Source organism: Mesoplodon mirus (assembly GCF_964341445.2).
Source record: "Mesoplodon mirus genome assembly, chromosome: 4".
Classification (NCBI taxonomy): domain Eukaryota; kingdom Metazoa; phylum Chordata; class Mammalia; order Artiodactyla; family Ziphiidae; genus Mesoplodon; species Mesoplodon mirus.
The window spans coordinates 83,752,137-83,776,143 of NC_138979.1; the positions used below are offsets into that span (position 1 = coordinate 83,752,137).

The 24,007-nt window shown below is 36.6% G+C and overlaps 1 protein-coding gene and 1 pseudogene across 2 annotated transcripts in view; one reads left to right on the forward strand and one right to left on the reverse strand.

Moving 5' to 3' along the window:
- Positions 1–24,007, forward strand: part of LOC309803326 (ankyrin repeat domain-containing protein 26-like) — a 361,186-nt pseudogene that overhangs the window by 326,408 nt on the left and 10,771 nt on the right. Inside the window, exons 19-27 of the transcript in view lie at positions 397–580; positions 1,192–1,329; positions 3,958–4,914; positions 6,284–6,436; positions 9,280–9,354; positions 9,696–9,789; positions 13,942–14,048; positions 15,646–15,775; positions 21,734–22,024. The product of the transcript in view is annotated as an ankyrin repeat domain-containing protein 26-like (transcript). The remainder of the gene's footprint in view (positions 1–396; positions 581–1,191; positions 1,330–3,957; positions 4,915–6,283; positions 6,437–9,279; positions 9,355–9,695; positions 9,790–13,941; positions 14,049–15,645; positions 15,776–21,733; positions 22,025–24,007) is intronic.
- LOC309803324 (maternal embryonic leucine zipper kinase-like) lies at positions 22,462–23,996 on the reverse strand (the record flags this gene model as incomplete). The annotated part of the gene is made up of 1 exon (XM_082619394.1): positions 22,462–23,996. One exon carries the CDS (start codon positions 23,994–23,996, stop codon positions 22,833–22,835), a length of 1,164 nt encoding a protein of 387 aa, XP_082475520.1. The 3' UTR covers positions 22,462–22,832.

Genomic DNA, 24,007 nt, shown 5'->3' on the forward strand with positions numbered 1-24,007 from the left:
ACTTGTTTCTAAACAACAGCTTCTCTTTTTAACTAGTAACTAAATTATCTGTCCTAAAGGAGGAGTAATTATGACAGTGTGGAAAACAGGGTAATTTTCGGCCTAACTTCACTGAATAATTTCAAAATTTCTTTCCTACACTATTCACCAGAGTTACTCTTGACTAAAACTTACTTAAGTGGCAGAATGTTTTTTCATTGCTACCTTTCAAGTATATATATCTTTATGAAGAGATTGAAGTGAGGAATTAAAAATATGAGACCTAGAAAGGAAAAAAAAAACTGGAGAACAGAAATTTCATTAGGATACTAAATCAGCGGGTGAAGAGCCAGATCATAAAATGAACTTTTTATTTTCCAACAAAACACATTTTAAGGTAAGCATATTTAACTGCAGATTCACCCTAAAACAAGAAAAAAAGAAGAGAAGAAATGCTGACAGGTTATATGAAAAAATTAGGGAGCAGTTAAGAAGAAAAGAAGAGCAATACAGTAAAGAAGTTGAAATGAAACAACAACTTGAACTCACTCTCAGAGCACTAGACATGGAACTGAGGACTGTGAGAAATAATCTGAATCAGGTAAGTTAATCTTTGGTGAAAATTTCAAATTTCCAACAGTATTTCCTCAGTATTATTTGTAATATCTCTTTGATTTAATATATATTATTTAGGTTTAAAACAAATAAAAAGTGTTATCTCATCCTAAATATGAACTATGACATTTATAGCTTAAATTATTAATTTCTTGCCATTCTTAGCTTCTAATACATGCTCTGTGTATGTTTTCTGAATGGAGGAATGGAAGGTAAATTGAGCTTAATGATTAACATAATGATTGGCATTTTTGGTCCATTCGAAAGTAATATTCTTAATTCCAATCCATGTGTTAATTTTGGCTTTTCTATGTTAAAATACAGGGTAAATTGCCTTGAGACTGCGATGGAACTAGTTAAATGCTTTGTAAAAAGATTTTCTTTCACAATACTATATCTCCCTGTATTTTTGCTCTGTGATAAGTTTAGCAGTCATTTAAATTAAAATCTTAAGTTATTCATGTGGGATAAATATCCTTGTGTTTATTTTAAAAGGCTACTTCCTTTTAACAGTTTTTTTTTTAATTCTGCTCTTAAGCTTTTGACTTTTTTTTTTTAATGGTATGAGACCAAAAACCTCATGAAATGTGTCTCCAGGTTGTAGAAGAGCGAAATGACGCTCAGAGGCAGCTTTCTCGAGAGCAGAATGCCAGAATTTTACAAGATGGAATCCTGACCAGTCACCTTGCCAAACAAAAGGAGATAGAAATGACTAATAAGGAAATGAATTCTGAGGTATTTTCTTTAATCATTTTCAAATATTTGTGTGTATGTATCTGTATATGTATATATTTTAAAAACCAATACTATACATCACAGACAGTGTAGAGGATATTTAAAACCTATTTAAGTATATTTTGGGGAGGGGTGGACGTTTCTCGTCCATTGGATATTTAATATTTTTAATTCAAACATAATTGAATTATATTTGATTAAATTTAATTCAAGTAGTATTTTTAATTCAAATCCATTTGTCTGCAACAGTCAAGCAGTGACATACAATAGCCTCATCCAAGGAGAGGCTTTTAATATTTTCCATAGGAACTGATGAACCTTTCATAATCTGAAAACTATTGCTACCATCTAGAAAAGTCTGCACCCTGATGGCGGTTTAGGCAGGGAAGACCATGTGTGCTCCACCATCGACCACACTACCTGACCAAAGCCCAGCACTGAATACGTTCTTGCCCTCTGCTTTGGAGTGAACATGTCAATCACTATGCACCTCATCATTTTCAGTGTCTAAATCAGAGTCTGTTCTTGGCTTCACTGTCATTTCTTTAACCAGTACCCCATCAATGACATTTTCACATCACTTACAATTTTTCAGTATTGTAAAAGCTGCAACATTAGTTGTAAAAACATTTTTTTTTTTTTTTTTTTTTTTTGCGGTACATGGGCCTCTCACTTTTGTAGCCTGTCCCATGCGGAGCACAGGCCCCGGACGCACAGGCTCAGTGGCCATGGCTTACGGGCCCAGCCGCTCCGTGGCATGTGGAATCTTCCCGGACAGGGGCACGAACCTGTGTCCCCTGCATTGACAGGCTGACTCTAAACCACTGCGCCACCAGGGAAGCCCGTAAAAACATTTTTGAGCACTTAAAAAAAATTATTTCCTTAGAATAAACTTACAAAATTACCAAAAAAAAAAAAGAGAAAACCCCAAAACAAACAAACAAAACAACATTATGGTTTTTGGCAGTGATTTCACTTCCTTGATAGATTAATAGAGAGGTTAGTTTATCCCTTCCACTGATGGTAAGGAGGAAAGGTATAGCCAGTTCAGAGACCGTCTTTTGGATGTCATTCTTCTACTTGTGAGAAAATTAACACTTTGCTCCATGTGGTGTCCTATTTCAGTACAAGGAACTTTTGAAAATAGTGATAGATATGCCATAATATTTATTTAGTGATAATTTATTGATAAGTATTTTATTTTTAGTGAAACAGTTCATTGTATTTCCCCCTACCTTACTATTTTAAGCATTATGAAGAGAGAATAAAAGTTATTGCAGCAGCGAATAATCTCACGATTTTCTAAGATCTCTATAAATTTTACCTGATTTACCACTAGTGTATGCACCGTAGTGAAATATAAGGCTCATTTCATATTTATATGTTTGTACTAGAGAACTAGCTGTGGTTTGGTGTAAGAGGACTCATAGTAAAGTCAGAAGACCTGGAGAAAAGCCTGCAGCTTGCTTGTATTTTTGACTTCCTCATTTCCAGGACTGTCATAGCTAAATGAGTTAACTGATGTTTGTAGAAGTGCTTAGTACAGTTATCAGTAGATGTGATTCTTGTAACTGACTATAAAAATATTAGAAACGTAGAATATTTATGGAATATTCTCAGGACTATATAAATATTAGAAACATAGAATATTTATGGAATATTCTCAGGAAAAAAAATTTTAGGAAATTTAATCTGTCAAAATATATACAGAGCTAAGGCTTTTACTATGGGGTAGCTGTATAGGTTAGATAGCAGACGTAGTTTTTTTTTAAGCTAGCAGGTGGTATTTTATTTTATTTTTTATTGAAGTATAGTTGATTTACAATACTGTGCTATTTTCAGGTATACAGCACAGTGATTCAGTTATCTATCTATCTATCTATCTATCTATCTATCTATATATATACCTTTATAGATTCTTTTTCCAAATATTGAGTGTAGTTCCCTGTGCTACACAGTAGGTCATTGTGGATTACCTGTTTTTTATATAGTAGTGTGTATATATTAATCCCAACCTCCTAATGAATCCCTCCCCCTCTTTCCCCTTCAGTAACCATAAGTTTGTTTTCTACGTCTGTGAGTCTCTTTCTGTTTTGTAAATAAGTTTATTTGTATCATTTTTTTAGATTCCATGTATAAGCTATATCATATGATAATTGTCTTTCTGTCTGGCTTACTTCGCTCAGAATGATAGTCTCTAGGTCCATCCATGTTGCTGCAAATGGCATTATTTCATTCTGTTTTTATGGCAGAGTAGTATTCCACTGTATAAATATATCACATCAGATGCAATTTTTAAGTATAGTCAGATTTATTAATCTTTTATTTTAAGCCTTCTGGGTTTGTTATAATTTAGAGAAAGGCCTTTCCAATTCTGAGCTTCTTAAAAATTCTCCTGTGGTTTGTTTTTTACTTTCATGGATTCATTGTCTTCAATTAAATTTTTGAACTTTTGAAGATTTCTGCTTGTAAGAAGTCTGAGGTTTGTATCCAACCTTATTTTTTCCAGTTGGATATCCACTTATTGCAGCCTTTTCATTGTATCAACATATAGGTTAGTCTTTCAGAGGAAATCATGAAATGTCAATTTATTGAGTACTAGCTAAAAATCTCCTTTATTTCACTTAGGTGTCCGATAGTCCTGAAAAAGAAAAAGATCTGTTACATAAAAACCACATGTTGCAGGATGAAGTTGCCATGCTAAGACTGGAAATCGACACAATAAAATGTCAGAACCAGGAAAAGGAAAAGAAATATGTTGAGGACATTGAAATTGTAAAAGAAAAGAATGATGATCTTCAAAAGACAATAAAACTGAATGAGGAAACATTAACAAAGACAATATTCCAATATACTGGACAGCTTAATGTTCTGACAGCTGAGAATACAATGCTAAACTCTAAGCTGGAGAATGAAAAACAAAGCAAAGACAGACAGGAAGCAGAAGTGGAATCCGACCGTTCTAGACTGGCTGCTACCATACATGATCACCATCAAAGTCAGACATCAAAAAGAGACCTGGAACTTGCCTTCCAGAGACCAAGAGATGAGTGGTTACGCTTGCAGGACAAAATGAATTTTGATGTGTCTAACCTGAACGATAACAATGAGATGCTTTCCCAGCAACTTTCTAAAGCTGAAAGTAAATTCAGTAGCCTAAAAACCAAGCTCCATCACACGAGGGATGCTCTCAGAGAAAAGACTTTGGTGTTAGAACGTGTACAGAGAGACCTAAGCCAAGCACAGTGTCAAAAGAAGGAACTTGAACACATGTATCAAAGCGAACAAGGCAAAGTGAATAAATACATTGGAAAGCAGGAATCCTTAGAAGAGAGATTATCTCAACTCCAGAGTGAAAACATATTGCTCAGACAGCAACTGGATGATGCGCAAAACAAAGCCGACAGTAGAGAGAAGACAGTAATTAACATCCAAGACCAGTTTCAGGAGATTGTGAAAAAACTTCAGGCTGAAAGTGAAAAACAAGGTCTGATGCTGGAGGAAAGGAACAAGGAGTTAATCAATGAATGTAATCATTTAAAAGAGAGAATGTATCAGTATGAAAATGAGAAAACAGAAAGAGAAGTAAGTATCCAAGAAGAGAAATAATTCTCAGACTTCCTGAAAGAAAATTCAAAGTGATTTTGATTATGGCTAAATGTTGAATCTAGTTGAATAGAAATAATATATAGACTGTAAATCAGCCTAAAAGCATACCTTGTATCCAGCAAATAAATAATTAGACCTGAGAGGTGCTTTACTTTGAGTAGACATTGTGTCACCTATGAAATTTTAAGAGATTAAGTTATAAATTGTTAATGGGTATAGACAGGTATTAGTAATTTACTCTTCTACTGCTAAGCTAATAATTTTAATCTTTATGTCACCACATTTTAGTATCATGATGAAGCAGATAAATGAAACGCTCAGATCTAAAATGAATTATTTTGAAATTAAGGTTCAGTTGTGTGTATTACCTTGACAGTCAATTCCAGATTTCCCAAATGAACTGATGTGTCGATGCCATATCTCATAGTACTTTTCCTTCAGTAGCTTGTCATAACTTTTTAGTTGATATAATTTTATTTTTATTCATGTCAATTTGAATTAATTTGGGAAATAGTTCAGCCTCAAACCATGTATTCTTATGACCTCTCAACTCTTTAAAGGCATCTACTTTTCATTAACTCATAATTTGGGATTAAAGTAGTGAGCTTTAGCAAAACTATACTTGATTTAATCTTCCCACTTCTATTTATAATTTACTGGGAACATTTTTACAAATAATTTGCTCATAATTCTCATTTCAAGGCTCAGTTACTATCATCTGGATATAAATCTGTCCAATACAAAGAGAATTGTAGCTCTCTGTGACTTATTAATTTGGCATTGGACTCCCATTTTCAGACTAGCGAGGGGTGGCAGATTCATGAGTAGCAGGAATAGGGTGGGGGACAGGGTCACAGGGGCTGCTATCAGGAGGCAGAGGGAGGCCCTGAAGGTCTCATTTTAATTCTAGGAATTAAAATGGGAATGACCTCATTTTAATTCTGAGATAGGAATCTATTGAGCACTGGATTGAATATGTGAGGATCTCTGAAGTTAATGGAAGCCTCCAGTAGAGAAGAGGGAAGATGTTCCCACCACTCGTCCCACCTACACACCCATTTCTTTCTGAGAAATTGATTGAAATCCAAATTGATTGGGAAGGTCGGGGAGTGGATAGTGGGACTGAATCCATTGTCTAAGTAACTTAATAGCGATAAGGCCGGAGGGTAACACCTTCTGTGTCTTAAACCAAATTCAGTGAGCAGGAAGGTGCACATACAAGAAGAAGGAGACAAATTGATGTCTCTGGTGATAGTTTTCAAAGTACATAGGTTGGAGTTATCTATTATTAACATAACTTAATAATAAGGTAATTTATAAAATCAGTGACAGAGTATCTTATTAGGCACTTGTGAGACAACTTCAACAAGAACTGGCTGATACCCTAATAAAGCAATCTATGTCAGAGGCTTCACTGGAGGCCACGTCACGTTATCGTACTAATTTAGAAGATGAGGCACAGGATTTAAAGAAAAAATTACATCAAGTCACAAGTCAGGTTTTTATGAAATTTAACGTGTCAATACTTAATGTATAGGATAAAGTGCTTTAGGACACTAATTTTCATGGATGGCTTTTTTTGTATTTTCGTTACAAGTAAATTTATTATAATTTTGTTATCTTTATAATGCACTTGTTTCTTAAACTCTGACTTTCATCCTGCCGTTTGCATTATATATTTTTTCTTACAATATTTACCCTTAGGAAAGTTGAGAATTGTGCGTGATTCCTCACAGAAGTTGAGAGACTTTTTTTTTCTATTAAACAGTATTTTTTAGTGATATCTCTACTACCATGATGAAGCAAGCCAGATAAAGTCAGAGGATAATGTTTAATGGAATGTTCCATAAAATTGTCATTTTTCATCTTCACTTTTGTGAATGGATATAGTGTCTGTGTATATTTATTTCATGGATTTCAGAATAACTTGTGCAGAAAGGTCATTATACAAACCAGTTGAAGTTAGGCATTGCCTTCATTTTCTTTTCATTTTAGATATATTGTAAAAGCGTAGAGATACTCAGATTGTGTATAGTATGTACACCCAAAATAGAAAATTAAGAAAATTATCTAGATCCTGCCATTGTATTTTTAAAAAAACTATTGAGATAATTCACATATCACATAATTCACCCATTTAAAATGTGTAGTTCAGTCTCTCCGTGTATATTCAGAGAGTCGTGCACTTGGCATCAATTATAGAGCATCTCCATCACCCCCAAAGGAAAACCCTGCATCCATTAGCCATCACCCATGGCCCCCATCTCCCTCAGCCCCAGCAACCACCAGTCTAATCTCTGCATCTGTAGATGTGCCTATTCTGGGTATTTCATATAAATGGAATCACACAGTATGTGGTCCTTTGTGATTAGCTTTTCTCATTTGACGTAACATTTTCGAGGTTCATCCATGTTATAGCGCATATCAGTACTTCCATTTCTGTTTATTGTCGAACAGCACGTTATGTGGCTAAGCCGTTCATCCATTCATCAGTTGATGGGCCTTTGGGTTATTTCCACCTTTGGGCTGTTAATAATGCTGCTGTGAACAGTCATTTACAAGTTACTGTGTGGACATAATTTTTATCTCCCTGCTGTTGGGTTTTATCCTCTGAGTTAATTGGCTGATTTCACCTTTTCTTGGCCTTTACTCATGCTGTCCTTTCTGTCTTTACAGTTTCTTTTCCTCCTGCCTAATCCTCCATTTATTCAGACCTGGCCCCGAGTCTTCTCCATGAAGCTCTCTCTCTGACTGTCCTAGCTCTCATTGACCCTGTCATCTAGTCTGTGAAGAAGAGTTTAGCCCTTAATTTTACACTGTTTTAATGTTTTTTCATGAGAGAGAATCTCGTCTAAGTATAAATTTGTCTAACAGGGAATATTTATTGATATGCACGGCACCTGTCTTGCATAAATTGAAAATATTTTAGCTTAACAGTTGCTAGGATACAATTAAGTCCTTTATACCATACAATAACTTTTTCTTGGAGATATTGATATAATCTTTTATTAAAATGTATTTTAAGCAATTAAATATACAATTAAAAGCTCTTAATCTAATAGAGGAGAATTGTTCAATTAAATGCTCTTTTTTTCCCCCTCACTCTAGAAAAAAAAATCTAAATTTGCCTTCCTTCATTATGCAGCCAGAACTGGGGATTTTCACATTGATAGCATTTCACCAACTGTAACGCTCTGTGGATAGCTTCTCCAATATCCATACCACATAACCTTAATTTTCTCATCCGAGTGCTTTCTAGACATAACCGGTTGCTGGGAGTGAATTGATTCAGAACTTTGATTTAGCAGTAGGGTGATATTTCCATGCCAGTGACTTAACCCTTCCTCTGATGGTCATGTAAGTTATGTACCACTCAATCCAGGAGGTGCTATTTGCATATTAGTCCATGATCACTGCCCACTGAGTAGTACAGAGAGGAAGTAAGTTATAAATTATTATAAGTGGAGAAAAGGACTAGTGGAATCAGTGAAAGTTTTTGAAGTACTGGGCACATACATTCTGGTCCTCATGCTCCCTGTTTACTGCCAATTTCAATGGGATGGAGAATGATTTCAGTGTGACTTGTACAGGAGACCACTTCTGTTGGCATGCCATCTGCCTAAAATATCAAATTGTTTAGAACATAAAATACAGCAATAGTAATAATTCTGATTGTAAACACTTAGCATTTACTATGTGCCACGTACTTTTCTAAATACGTTATGTACACACACCCCCAATTTAATCTTCCCGACATCCCAGTGAGGTCAGTGCTATTATTATCTTCATTTTACGGCTGGAGAAACTGAGACACAGAAAATTTAAGTAATTTGCTCAAGGACATACAGCAAATAAGTGGTGGAATTGGGACTCAGACCCACGCATTCTGGCTCCTGTGTAGATACTACCTCTCACACTAGTCCCTGAAGCATCTGGTTGTCACCAACAGTAGTGTGTAGTGTGAACGTTCATAATCACTGAAAGAGCTGTGGTCATTCACATATGTGGATATTTAAAATTATAGTTGGTATAGAGCGTGGAGTAAAAAATATAAATGTCTTTCCCCATTTGGCCAATTTATAAATTTGTGTATTTATTTGATAAAATATAATTTAAAGCATGAATGATGTTGTGGTTTAGTACGAGAAGTCAGTAACTTGTAAAGGGCCAGATAGTAAATATTTTAGGCTTTGTGGTTCACAAGGTGTCTGTTGTAGCAACTCAACTCTGCTGTTGCAGCAGGAAAGTAGCCATAAACAATATGCAGATGAAAGACATAAAAACAGATGATGGCGGATTTGCTAGATTATCAGTAATTTAAAAAAAATTTTCTCCTTTTAGTTGCAAGAAGCACAGGATCGATGTACAGAGGTGTGAGATGAGATGTGCTGAGAAGACGCAGGATCACATCCAAAAGTACAATTTAAAGCAGCACAGAAAATAACTTAAGTATAAGTATAGAGCAGATAAGCAGTATAGTATGAGAATTATATCAGTTATGACAATAAATACATCATTGTAAAGCTGGGTAAACATTTCAGCTTTGAGCTATTTTGAAATGCATAATTTTTCTCCATTATTTCTAAATTTTTCACATTATCCACAGAACACAACTAGAAAACGGCACAATTGCCAAATCATCTACTTTTCAAAATTCTAAGAATGTATGTAATTGAACCTGCAGGTGTTTGTTCAGAAACTGTGTGGTATTTTAAAATCTATGTGTGAGAGTAATTATTTTAAAATATGCATTTTAGGCTTGAAATTGAAAATGCCAACTTAAAAGCTACAGTCAAAGAGCAAGCGGACAAAATTGAAGAGCTTCAGAAAAACCTGTTAAGTACAAGTTCAGTAAGTCAATCTCTTAATTTCTGTCATGCTGAAAAGGAATTTTAATTTTTTTACTAGTAATATATAAGAATATTTTGGACACTATGAAAAGTCTCATTGATAAAAGAGTTTATTTTTATATTGATACTACTTGCTACTGGTAGCATAATTCCTCTTTATAGAGGAAGTTGACTGAAATAATAAAATTGATTTTTATAGTAAGACTTTAATTAAAAAGATGGTGACAGTCCAAAAGCAATATTTTATATATACCACATTTTGTTTATTCATTCATCTGTCAATGAACACTGTGATTTTTCCACCTTCTGGCTATTGTTAACAATGCTGCTATGAACAGTGGTACACAAATATCTGTTTGAGTCCAGAAATTTGAGTAATGATTTGATCTAGAATTCTGAACTTCCCTTGTAATCTAAACCCTCCAGTGCTATTTTGAGAATGAATTACTTTTAATGTTGTAGTTCATTTTCTTTATCAAGAAGGAATACTGGGTCACTATGCAAGCATTTTTCTGAAAGGAATGTATTTTTTCCTTTCTTGGATTTTATTTTACTTTATTTTTTAAAGATTTTTTTGATGTGGACCATTCTTCAAGTCTTAATTGAATTTGATACAATACTGCTTCTGTTTTATGTTTTGGTTTTTTGGCCAGGAGGCATGTGGGATCTTAAATCCCTGACCAGGAATCAAACTTCCTGCATTGGAAGGCAAAGTCTTAACCACTGGACCTCCAGGGAAGTCCCCCTTTTTTCTTTAAAAAAAGAAAAGAGATGCCAGTGAAAAAGCAGAAATGGCTGCTCAATCAGGGCCTTACATAGTAACAGGTGCTCCTAGCATGGCAAGTTCAGGAACAATTTTTCTCCCAGACACTTGAGTTAATCAGCCTTTCAAAGGTGTAACAGCCAGTCTCAGAAAAGACTGATGTGTAATCCAGGATTCCAATTTATCAATGTATAGTGAAAGCTATGTAATTATTTACCAAGCAGAAAGGAATTCTCCTGCCATTTATACTCTCCTTTGTAGGGAAGCTACTTATGATTTAAAAATCAGAAGATTCTATTTTGAACCCTAAGTTGGAGGGATGAGGTAGATGCACCTATCAACTCGTTTCTTTCCATCACAATAGTTAGATTCATGTAGTGTCATTATACAGATATACCTGTCAGGGGGACTAGAACATTCTATTGACTGGCCCTTCTTGTGTTCAAAGAAACATTGAAAATTATTTTTTCTAGACTTGATATGCATTAGTCACATTGTATTAGCATACTTTTCATACGAGTGACAACACAATATGTTGACAAAGGGAGTCTCATGTGAATGAGAGTGCCAGATGTCCCCTTACATTGTCAAACACATCTATTCGAGTATCAGAAATTGAAAATTTTGTAAGGATACCCCACACTGATTAAGCATATTAAAAAAAAATAATGAGGGATTTTCTGTAGATTCCTATAGAAATGAGTTAGGATTATGACATAGAATTATTGGCCACTTTAAGGTCTACACAAATCAAAAATTTAATGAGGAGCTTTTCACCAACTCAGTCAGTAGCCCTGGCTTCTCCTAAAGTTCTCATCTCAGGAATCCCCAGGCCAGAGCCAACCTGAGTTAAGATATATGGTCAACACAGTGTTGAGATGAAGAATCTGGGCTGGGAAGAAGAGAGAGCTCTAGCTGACTCAAGACTCCAAACAATATAGTTGAGTATTCACCTGAAAGGAGTGTCAGAAGACTTCCATAAGGTCAGGTCTCTATGGAGTAGGAAAGCATTCAAAAGAAAACAAGGGCAGGGACTTCCCTGGTGCAGTGGTTAGGAATCCACCTGCCACTGCATTGGACATAGGTTTGATCCCTGGTCCGGGAAGATCCCACATGCCGGGGAGCCACTAAGCCCGTGCACCACAACTACTGAGCCTGCACTCTAGAGCCTGCGAGCCACAACTACTGAGCCCATGTGCTGCAACTACTACAGCCCACGTTCCTAGAGCCTGTGCTCTGCAACAAGAGAGGCCACTGCAGTGAGAAGCCCACGCACCACAGTGAAGAGAAACCCCCACTCACCTCAACTAGAGAAAGCCCACACGCAGCAACGCAGATCCAATGCAGCCAAAAAAAAAAAAAAAGAGAAGAAAACAAGGGCAAATAATTGATAATCTGATCCTTGTGAAAAACTTTCACATTGTAAAAGAAAATAAAGACAAAGTATGCTGGTCAACATCCTAAGGGTGAGGGTGCCCCCCAAGATTAGAAAATAACACTACACTCAAAGTAACACCAATAAGAATAAACGTAAAGTGTCCAAGAATAGCTCTGTACAAGGATAATCCTCACTGAGTAATGGCTCATGAGTGTGGCTGAGGATGTTGTCTATGAGGAGCAAGAAGGGGGAGAGAAAAGTACAGGTGATCTCAGCAAAGGGGTCAAGGCTGGAAAGGCAGGTTAGGGAATCTGGTACGAAGCCTTGAGATGTAAGGAGCCCTGAGAGAATTTAGAAAGAGGATTAGAAAGGGTCAAGGACTGAACATCAAGGGTTACTGTCATTCAGACTGAGGTGGGCTCAGAGGAGCAGAGGCAGAGTGTGGTCATGTTCGCGGTTGCTGCTGAGAAGTGAAGCAGGGTAAGGACTGAAGAAGAAACGGTTCTTGATGACCCTCAAAACTTTTAGTGGAGTTACAAGATTGAAAGTCAATTTAGTGTAAAAGAAGAGAATAAGTGATGAAAGATGAATTATGGATGAGACCATGCGTTAAAGAATGTAAGAGTCCCGGGCTTCCCTAGTAGCGCAGTGGTTAAGAATCCACCTGCCAATGCAGGGGACACGGGTTCGAGCCTTGGTCCGGGAAGATCCCACATGCCGCAGAGCAATTAAGCCTGTGCGCCACAACTACTGAGCCTGCGCTCTAGAGCCCGCAAGCCACAACTACTGAGCCCATGTACCTAGAGCTCATGCTCTGCAACAAGAGAAGTCACTGCAATGAGAAGCCCACGCACCACAACGAAGAGTAGCCCCTGCTCACCACAAGTAGAGAAAGCCCGCACGCAGCAACAAAGACCCAACACAGCCAAAAATAAATAAATAAATTTAATTAATTAATTTAAAAAAAGAATGTAAGAGTCCAGTAGCGGGAGTGAGGGAGAAAAAGGATGAGAGAAAAAGCTACAAGAATCAAGAAGAAGTTACATTTTTTTTTTATGCGGGACGCGGGCCTCTCACTGTTGCGGCCTCTCCCGTTGCGGAGCACAGGCTCCGGTCGCGCAGGCTCAGTGGCCATGGCTCCCGGGCCCGGCCACTCCAAGGCATGTGGGATCTTCCCGTACCGGGGCACGAACCCGTGTCCCTTGCATCAGCAGGCAGACTCTCAAACACTGCGCCACCAGAGAAGCCCGAAGTTACATTTTTATTTAGTGTACAGAGGACTTAAACTTTATTTAAAGAGAAGAATGGTTAATAGAAATGGAGAAATTGTAACCTATGGAAGAATGCTTACAGAGAATGCAAGGCTTTATCTTGTGTGGGAATTTTTCAAAGATTATATTAGTAAGATGTGATTTAACAAAACCTGGAATATCTTAAACCGTTGATGAAAATGTTTCTAGGGCATCTTTAGAAACTAAAACGTAAATATAACCAGTCTTTAAAAAAATTTCATTAACGTGTAAAAACCTCTGGGTTATTTATTTACTTATTTATTTATTATTATTATTATTATTTGGTTGCTCCAAGTCTTGGTTGCAGCAGGCGGGCTCCCCAGTTGCAGCAGGTGTGCTCCTTAGTTGTGGCATGCAAGCTCTTAGTTGCGGCCTGCATGTGGGATCTAGTTCTCTGACTAAGGATTGAACCCAGGCCCCCTGCATTGGGAGCATGGAGTCTTATCCACCATGCCACCAGGGAAGTCCCAAAACGTCTGTTTTTAACAAATAAATTTTGGCAGTTTAAATTCTAGAAAAATGATGAAATGATGAAAATGAAAAATCAATATAAGCTGTTTCAAGAAAAGTCATTATTTTTGAAATCTGTCCTTATTGGCATCAGGTTTATAAACTGTGTTTCACTATAAACATATATTACTCATGAATTCATGAGAAGTAATATTTTTAAGAAAGAAGAGTAAGTCTCTAGGTTTTAAAAAATAATGAATTTTTTTTGAGGATGAAAAGGAGAAATTCAAGAAATATATTGAGTTAAAACAGTCTCTGGAATATAGTTTGGATCGAGTAATGAAGAAAAATACTGAATTAGAAAAAGAGATTACTGGGTAAGATTTTAATATTTCTGATAATTTCAACAATTAATTGATTTAACTATAATTTTGTTTTATTAAAACCTTAGATACAAATTCATTTTATATGTGTATATTCATACTTAAACAAATCATCCATCCTATTTAAAAGTTTACTTTAGAAACTCACAGCACAATCTGAAACTGTTTTGAGTGCCCCAGTACTACAGTTCCTCTTTAATGATTTCTAAAACAATAACAATAGTGTGCCTTGCATATAGTAATGTCACTCTGCTCTTCATCATCTACCTTGAATTTTTATGTCTGCAAGATATCTTTGCTCCTTTTGGGTAATCCTGCCCTCTTTTAGTTGTGTTCTTCCCCTTCAGCGTTCAAGTATTTTAATATCTAAAAACCTATTTGTGTCACTGTTTAACAACATCAAAAACTATCTTGATCTTGCTTATGTTTTCTTTCTGCTCTAAAAGTTTAGTTCTAAAATATACATACAAAAACATATGTATGGCTTAAAGAATAATAAAATTAATGTTCATGTTTTGACCACTCAGATTATAAAAAAAAAAAATAGAGTGTTTCCCAATGTCTGTGATGCCTCCACATGGCTTCCTTTCTGGTTATTTGCTGAGCACAGTTTGCCCTCAGCATCCACAGATTCAACCAACCTCAGATTGAAGGTATTCAGGGGGAAAAAAATTCCAGAAAGTTCCCAAAAGCAAAACTTGGATTGGCCTCAGGTGGCAACTATTTCCATAGAATTTATTTACATTGTATTTATAACTATTTACATAGCACTTACCTTGTATTAGGTATTATAAGTGATCTAGAGATGATTTAAAGTATACAGGAGTATGTGCTTAGGAGGACTTGAGCATCTGTGGATTTTGGTATTGTACTTATGGTTCTTCCCTGATTCTCATAAGTATTTTTCTCTCATTTAATTTTCTCTACATTGCTTGGCATTTTGTTAACATTGTGCTGGGCAAGATTTCTAGATCTCTTAAAACAGCTTGAAGGGACTGGTACACATTCTCTCTCTGCTGATTTCCTTTTTTATGAAGCTCAGCCTGGTTTTCTTCTCCAGCAGCTCAGACGCCAAAGATTGTTCTTTCTTGTTTCTTTTTCTATTTTGAGTGAGTGAGTGTCGATGATTTTTTGTGTGTTATTTCTTTGCTTCTTGTAGAGGCTGTGGTCAGTAGGTACCAAAATGTCTTTTTGTGTCTTTTCAAAACATTCATATATGATATGCTCTTCTTCTTCAGCTTGGATACTGATGTCTGGTTTATAACTAGTATTTAATAATAAGTTAGTATTTCATATTAACATACTAAAAATGGATACTAATAACAGCTTCCTTATAAGAACCGTATAATATATGTATACACATACTATATTAACTCTTTACTTAGCATGTGTCGTAAAATTTTTCTTCATATTATTTACCTAAGATTATAAGTTAGTTATTATGCTTTCAACCCATATTAGATTAGAACAGATGAGAAAGGATTATAATTTATAGAGTTTATTTTATATGATAGAACATATATCTGTTTAAATAGTTATTAATTATCTACTCTTAAAGAACTTGACTTATTCATTCTATGCATTTCTACAGACTTAAGAAACTCTTAAAAATGCCAAGAAGGAAGTTAAATGAATATGAAAATGGAGAGCTTAGTTTCCATGGAGATTTAAAAACCAGTCAAAGTGAAATGGATATTCAGATTAATATGCTAAAACATAAGGTAATTTTTAATCAGTTTTGGGACCCAAAAGTCACTTAATTGGGGGAAATATAAATCACTCCATGCTTTGAGCAGTGAAACACAGATTTGTCTCTTAATTTTTTAGACTTGATACCAGTAAAAAAGACAGCTTTTTCCTATATAATTTTTCCATAAAAAGGGCACACTGTTGACTGTTTGTGTCTTGAACCATGGCTAGTGATCTGAAGCTGAGCAGCACACCATTACCCCAAAGCATCCATTATTTTTTGGTGACAGCTTTATTGAAATATAATGAACATACCATGCAGTCCACTCATTTAAACTGTACAATTCAGTGACTTTTAGTATATTCAAAGAGTTATACAGTTATCACCACAATCAATTTTAGACCATTTTCATCACCCTAAAAAGAAACCCTATACTTTTTAGCCATCACCCTGTGCCAGTTTTCCCTTCCTCATATTCCCAGCCCTAATACCACGACTGTACTCCCTGTTTCGATAGATTTGCCTATTTTGGATATTTCATGTCAGTGGAATCACAGAATATGGGGTCCTTTGTGACTGCCTTCTTTCATTCAGCATAATATTTTTAAGGTACATCTGTTTTGTAGCGTGGATCAATACTTTATTTCTTTTTATTGCTGAATAATATTCATTTGTATGGACATACCACATTTTATTTATCCATTCATCAGTTGATAGACCTTTGGGTGGTTTCCCCTTTTTTGGCTATTGTTAATAATGCTGCTATGAACATTCATGTCCAGGTTTCGGTGTGAACATATTTTTTTCATTTCTTTTTGGAATATACTTATGAATGGAATTGCTGTATCATATGGTAACTCTGTTTAAACTTTTGAGGAACTGCCGTACTGTTTTCCAGAGTGGCTGCACCATTTTACATTTTTATCCAAAGTGTGTAAGCATTCCAGTTTCTCTACATGCCCGCCAACACTTGTCATTACCCATCTTTCTGATTATAGCCATCCTAGTAGGTGTGAAGTGGCATCTCATTGTGGTTTTGATTAGCGTTTTGCTGTTGACTAATAAGGTTGAGGCACTTTTCATGTGCTTATTGTCTATCTGTGTATCTTCTTTGAAGAACTGTCTATTCAACTTTTTGCCCATTTTTAAGTTGGATTGTCTTTTTATTATTGAATTGTAAGAGTTCTTTTTGTATCCTAGATACAAGTCTTCGATCGGATATAGGATTTTCAAGTATTTTCTCTCACTCAGGAGCTTGCCCTTTCCCCTTCTTGATGGTGTCCTTCAAAACACGGAAGTCTTTAATATTGATGAAGTTCAGTTAGTCGATTTTTGTCTTTTGGTGTCATATCTAAGAATTGCCAAATCCAGTCATGAAGATAAACACCTGTGTTTTCTTCTAAGACTTTTGTAGTTTTAGCTCTTGCATATTGACTTAATTTCTACATATGGTATGAGGTAGAGGTCTAATTTTATCCTTTTGTATGTGGATATTCTGTTGTCCCAGTACCATTTGTTAAAAAGACTATTCTTGTCTCATTCAATTATTTGGCACTCTTACAATCAGTTGGCCGTAAATGTGGGGCTTTCCTTTTACATCCTCAATGGTAACGCATTGATCTATATGTCTGTCCTATGCCAGTATCAAGTCAGATTTTATGAGAATTCTTTCTTCGTCATCTTGCATCTTACCAGTTGTTTTATGTAATAATAAAAAGTCAGTGTAGTGGAATGTCTTTAACTCTACTTCCGTGGAGGTTTTTTGCCTCTTGAAGGAGCCTGTGGCCAGCTTATGCCTCACTGACCCCATGACACAATGGGAAGTAGGTTTACAAAGGTAAAGTCCATTCCTTTTTTTCTCCCTCCATTCAGACCTTTAGTCTCTCACCCAGTGCCTCCCACTTCACTCCAGTTTCCATCAAATCGTGGTCACGAGATCTGCTGACTTCATCTGCTCTCTGCTTCATTATGTTTAGCTCATTATAATTCATAGACTCATCCATAGGTTTCACCATCTAGGAGAAGATTAAGTCTGGGCTGTCAGCTTTCCTCATTGGAAGTCTCTCTAAGCCATCATGTTGCAATTCACAATTAAATCATCTTTTGATGTGGTTCTTGTGTATAACACTCGTGCTGATCTTATTCTTGACATAGATCCTGCATTCTCAGAAACCACAGTTCCCTGTATCTACCTTCTTTGATTGAAAAAGAAAGAGATGCATAGCTGTACTTTATAGCTTAACACATAATGAATAGAATAACTATTTCAACCCATCCAAAGAAAAATTTTTAAGAGTATAGCTGTTAAAAACCAGGTAGGGCTTCCCTGGTAGTGCAGTGGTTAAGAATCTGCCTGCCAATGCAGGGGACAATGGTTCGAGCCCAGGTCCGGGAAGATCCCACATGCCATGGAGCAACTAAGCCCATGCGCCACAACTACTGAGCCTGCACTCTAGAGCCCGCAAGCCACAGCTGTGGAACCTGTGTGCCACAACTACTGAAGCCCATGCACCTAGAACCCGTGTTCCACAACAAGAGAAGCCACCGTAATGAGAAGCCTGTGCACCTCAACAAAGAGTAGCCCCTGCTCGCCACAACTAGAGAAAGCCTGTGCACAGCAACGAAGACCCAACACAGCCAAAAATAAATAAAATAAATAAAATAAATTTTTTTAAAAAGGTAATAATTTATCTGGGACAAATAATAGATTAGTAATTTGAATTTCAAAATTTCAAAGCCAGTTTGTATGATATAGAGAAGCACTGTGGTACAATGTAAAAATGAGAAATCCTACCTTCCCTTACAAACAAGCTTTAAGTAAGGTAAAGGAAAAATTGTATTTAATTATATACTGCCAAAGGACACTCCATTTGTTTTACTACTGAGAAGATTAAAAATCCTTCCATGATGTTTTATTTCCTCTCTGAGGAAAGGACAATGAAGATTGAGTCCTAGATTAATAAATATTCAAAGTTGCCTATCCCTTAGAATTTCAGTTAATTGAGATGAGGTAAAGAAGTCTGATTTTGGTAATTAAACTGACGATTTCTAGTTGTTTTTCAACTATTATACTTCATATGTCTCCTTGCTTACCAATCTTGCTTATCTTCAAACTTGAGGGGAAATTCTGAAGAGGCATACCTGCCTATTTGTAAGAAATTGTAAGTGAAGGGAACCTGCCCAAAACTTCCTCCTGAATAGTTCTTAGGTCTTTCTTCTAGTTATCTGCTTCTTCTCATCAGCATTGTTTGTCATTTTAAATTAATCTCAACGTTTATTAGATTCCAGTTTATAGGAAACCAATTTCTACTGTGTCTAAGTTATGTTTCTTATTATCTCTTTTTTTTCATCCACTTTTCTATCTGTTTTTTCCTAAAAATCTCCTCAAAGTTTAGTAGCTGAAATAAGCAATGTTTATTTTGTTCACAATCTATACTTGGGAAAAGCATAGCCAGGACAGCTGGCCTCTCTTCCCCTCAGTTGGAACACCTACCCTGAACACCTAGGCTCTCTTTGTGGCCTGAGCTTCCTCACAACATGGGGCTGGGTTCCAAGGTTAAGAACCAGGCAGAAGCCGTGTTGCCTTGTCTAACCTCGCCTTGCAATTCACACAGCATCTCTTTCACCATATTCTGTTCATTAGGAATAAGTCACTTATGCCTGGCCCATAGTCTACCTTTTCTTATGGGATAATTTTTTTCAAAAACTTATGGATACATTTAAAAACCAGCATAATCTACCCACTGGCCACAATTTTTATATTCCTTCCACATGAAGAATACACTTATCCCTACTCAGTTCCCCCACAAGTCTCAATTGTTATGGTGTCAGGCTCAGGCTTGAGTCCAGGATCTTACCATCTTTCACCAGGTATGGATGGGGATGAGGCTCCTGGGTGTGGTTTCTAGAGTATAGCCCCTTGAGTACCAATCCTCTCAGTACTAAGACTTGAGAACTAAAGGGACAGATCTTCTGTCACCCACATAACCAACATTCTGTTAAACTGCTAAAGACTCTCCCCTTCAGAAATGGAAAGTGGAAGACATGCTGGTCCATAGCAGTTCTGAAATACAGCCTGATACCTGCTGCCAGCTCTGTGATTAGGACTTAGTCCCGACCATGGAAGTGATTCTCCTTTGCTGTACCCTCTGAGCTCTTTGTTCTGTCCTTTTCATAAGAAATGACCTGTGTTTGCAGCTGAGTAGTGTTTCTCAAGCCAGCAAGGGAAGAAAATGACACTGAAACCTGGAGGAAGGGGGACTTACAGAACTTCTAAGAAAATCCCAGAGGCCTCTTCTCATTTTGTACTGTCTTGGTCTCTGTTAATGCAAGCTAGCAAGCAGTGTTTTTGCTACCACAGTTCTCTTTAAAGCTTTGAATGTCCTGTGAATTTTATTGGGGTTCATGACATTGGAAAAGCTACCCTCCCAAATCTTTTTGAGATAAGCTCTTCCCCTTGGGCTTCTTGTGAAGCTGTTGTAGGACGGTAGGACGGGAAACTTTGTAGGATGATGCCTTTAAAATTCTTATGCTTTTTAAAGATCCTTAAAGGAATTTGAGACACCAACTTAAGTCTTTCCAGGGTGTTAATAAAGGGTTCTACAGTCTTGGCTTCATCTTTAGACCATGTTTTCCTGGCAGCACCCTAAATCTGATCTTAGCCCAGAAGCTATTTCTCTGTTTTAGCATTATTTGGGCATGTGGAGATGCTGTAAATGGGATACAGATATTTGAACCCAATGAGTCCTGGATCCTTTATATTCAATAGTCTTTTTTTTTTAGCTTATCCCTCTCATCAATTTTACTTTCAGCTGCTTTGTAGCTAGAATCCCCCTACCTCCAGGTTGCAGTGTCATTTTCTTCCCTTGCCTAGAAGCTGTCACCTTCAGCCTCTTCAAGGGCCGTCAGGCTTCCATTAACAGTCTTGCGAAGCCCTGAGAATTTCGTGAGATAAGTGTCCAAGAATTTGTAGACATGTTTTTTTTTTCCCCTTTTTTTGCGGTACGCAGGCCTCTCACTGTTGTGGCCTCTCCCGTTGTGGAGCACAGGCTCTGGACGTGCAGGCTCAGCAGCCATGGCTCACGGGCCCAGCCGCTCCGTGGCAGCATGTGGGATCTTCCCGGACCGGGGCACGAGCCCGTGTCCCCTGCATCGGCAGGCGGACTCTCAACCACTGAGCCACCAGTTTCAAAACATGTAGACATGTTTTTTAAACTACCACATCCACTTACCTTGTCTGACCAAATAATCATTCTGTCTAAAGGGAAGTAGTTCTTCCCAACTCAGTGTCCTTGAAATTCCAGCAAGTTTTTTGTTTGTTTTGTTTAGTATGTTCTCTTATTCTGTGGAAAGTAACAAAGCATTACAAGAATTAATGGCATTTTTTTGTTCAGAAAAATGTATGGATCATCTCGCTAAACTATGACACTGGGAGATGTGATTTCTCCTTAACCCTGCGAAGCATTTCTCCTTGGAATGCAATTCAAATTAGCATAAAATATTTGTAGTTCAGAAAAAAGGCTTATGGTATTAGAAGCCATATTTACAAGACTCATTAGAGTCTGATTTTCCGAGTCTTATTTTGGGAGGCATTTATTAATTCAGCCCCAAATAACTCAATATGATATCCCTAAAACTTTAAAAATCATGGTGGGTTAAGATGGGGGTGGGGAAGGAGTAAGAGGCTTTCTACTAAGAGGTGACTTATAGTCATTTTATGGAGGAAAGGCATGAAACAATAGAAGAATAAAAGTATAAAATCAAATGCAAATTTTGTGTAACAATGATGACAGTGAAGGATATATATTTGTGGCTCTTGGTGGTTTGAACTTTTTTCTTCATTTTCTTAGTAATTCAAGGTCCTACACGCTACAGTATAGACACCATTTTATTGTAACTGAATTTATTTTAAAAGTGGATACTGGTTTTGAGTTAGGCTATTCTCAGTCTATGTCCCTAATTACCAAGCGATTTTACTTTATTCATGAAGATTGATGACCTTACAGCAGAACTGGAAACTGCATCTTCAAAATGTCTACATCTGGGTGTCAAAAATCAAGTTCTTCAACAGGAGTTATTATCTATGAAAGTAATGCAAAAGAAATGTGAAAAACTAGAGAAGAATTAAAAGAAGTTGGAACAAGAAGTAGTGAACCTCAGAAGTCATATAGAAATGAATATGATAGAACACAGTCAAGTAGAGCAGTATAAATGGGAGGTTGAAGAAAGAGCAAGACAGGATATAATAGAAAAATTAAAAGAAGTCAACCTATTTTTACAGGTTAATTTTTTGATCTGTAATGTGCTTTAATTCACTTCACATTTATAAATTACATTTCAGATGTATACATTTTATATGTTTCTTCTACTTCCCTTATAGCAGTTTGTTTTGTAAATTACTGGAAGGAAGGTGGCATTTGTTTCTCCCTTTAAATATTTCAGTTTCCATCATTATTCTCACTAAATTGATCTTTCAGAACGATTCTCACTAGGGAATCATTTTATTTTGAAGACCAACTGGTATAAAACAAAACTATTAGGATGAAAAGAAAATATTATGATTTAGAAATTGTACTATACTCTTGGATTATTCTTAGCTGTATTGTTCAATTTAAAAATTTTTAAATTGATCCTATTATTCTTTGAATTATCAGATTACATGAGTACGAATATAAGAATGATCCAACTTTAATTTTGTAATTAAGATTTAATTCAGTTTACATTGATGATAATTTTTTTTTATAGTCGCAAACGGTTTTATTTCAGAAAGAAATTACACATTAAAAGGAGACATAGTTAAGAGCTTACATTCATGTATGGAAGTGAATCTAAGAAAGTCAACAGTTATTAATATACAACGCACAGGATTAAAAAAGACAGTAAGAGATAATGCCAGAGGGGCTTGCCTTAGATTCATCCATGAAATAATATCTTTTGTTTAAAAACAAAAAGATATTGGTCTTTAAGGTAGCTCTTTAGAAACAAGTTCGTAGTTCCAGAGGACTTTAAAAATCAAACCCATCACACCAGGCTCCATGTAGGCTGTATCGCACCCATACTCATCAGGCAGGATGGAAACCATTCATCAATTAAACCTTGCAGCTAGACAGGATGTCTTCCACTAATCTCTTGTAAACCCAGGCATCACCCTTAAGCCGCTGCCTCCTGATACCCACCACGTCGGGCTTTTGAAGCTGGCACACTTCTAGCTCAAACTGCATTGTCACTTTGCCAAAATCTGACTGTGTTTGACACTTCAGTGTATAGCCCTTTTGTACAAAGTCAACGTGCTTCTTTGGAAGAATAGACATTATTTCATTCAAGAGTTGATCTGGATTCACTAATCTGGTTGTAGTCATGTTATAGTGAGGCTTTAGTCTTCTTGGCCCATCTTTGGCCGAGCCCTTCCTTTTGCTCCTGGTAAGCACAGTGATAACCTTATCCAACCCCTTCTCAAGGCTCCCAAACACTTTGGTTCCTTCTCTTTTTGGAGTATCCTCTACATGTACTTGGTTAAGGTTGAGTTCCACTGAGTGACACCGCCTCTCAGGGCTAATGACACCTGTTATTAACTTCTCTGTTCCTGCTGAATTTACTGTCATTTTAACTGGGGTCTCTTTCAGGCACTGGTTTCTAGCTTTTGAGGGTGTACTGTAATGATTTGGTGTAGTGAGTATTTCTCTTTTATGCTGGTTCTTATTAACTGGAGTCTTTGGCTCAGGAAATGAAAAGCACTCGTCATTCTTCACAGCAGACTTAGGAGTATATACATTCTCTTTGTTCTTTAATTTATTGGCAGATGCTGTGCATAATACTGGAGTTAATGATTTAGATTCCAGACCATTTGACTCTATCCAATGCTTGGCAAACTGTGGTGTTTGTGGAGTAGCCACACCTGTTGATGAAATATCTTCACACCATTCATAGTCTATTAATCCAGCCACATAATTTTCATCACTGGTGATCACATCTTCTAGACTCAGATTCTTTGGCTTGATGTTTGTGACTGCAGTCGAGCTGGCTTGTCCACAGGACGAAAGAAGCCTTAAACGAACTGGTTTTCCCCGAGCCTTCTTGGCTAGGAGTAGAAGATAAGTAGCTGTGAGGTGATCATACTGCCACAGTGAAATTAAATCCTCCATTGTTTGTCTGTTGTTTCTGTGATATACAGAAAGTTCCGTTACACAATCTTCATCAAGGTGAAAAAGAGGAGTCTTGCCTTGCCACTCAACAGGACAGTTGTAATCTTGCATAAATATTTTTA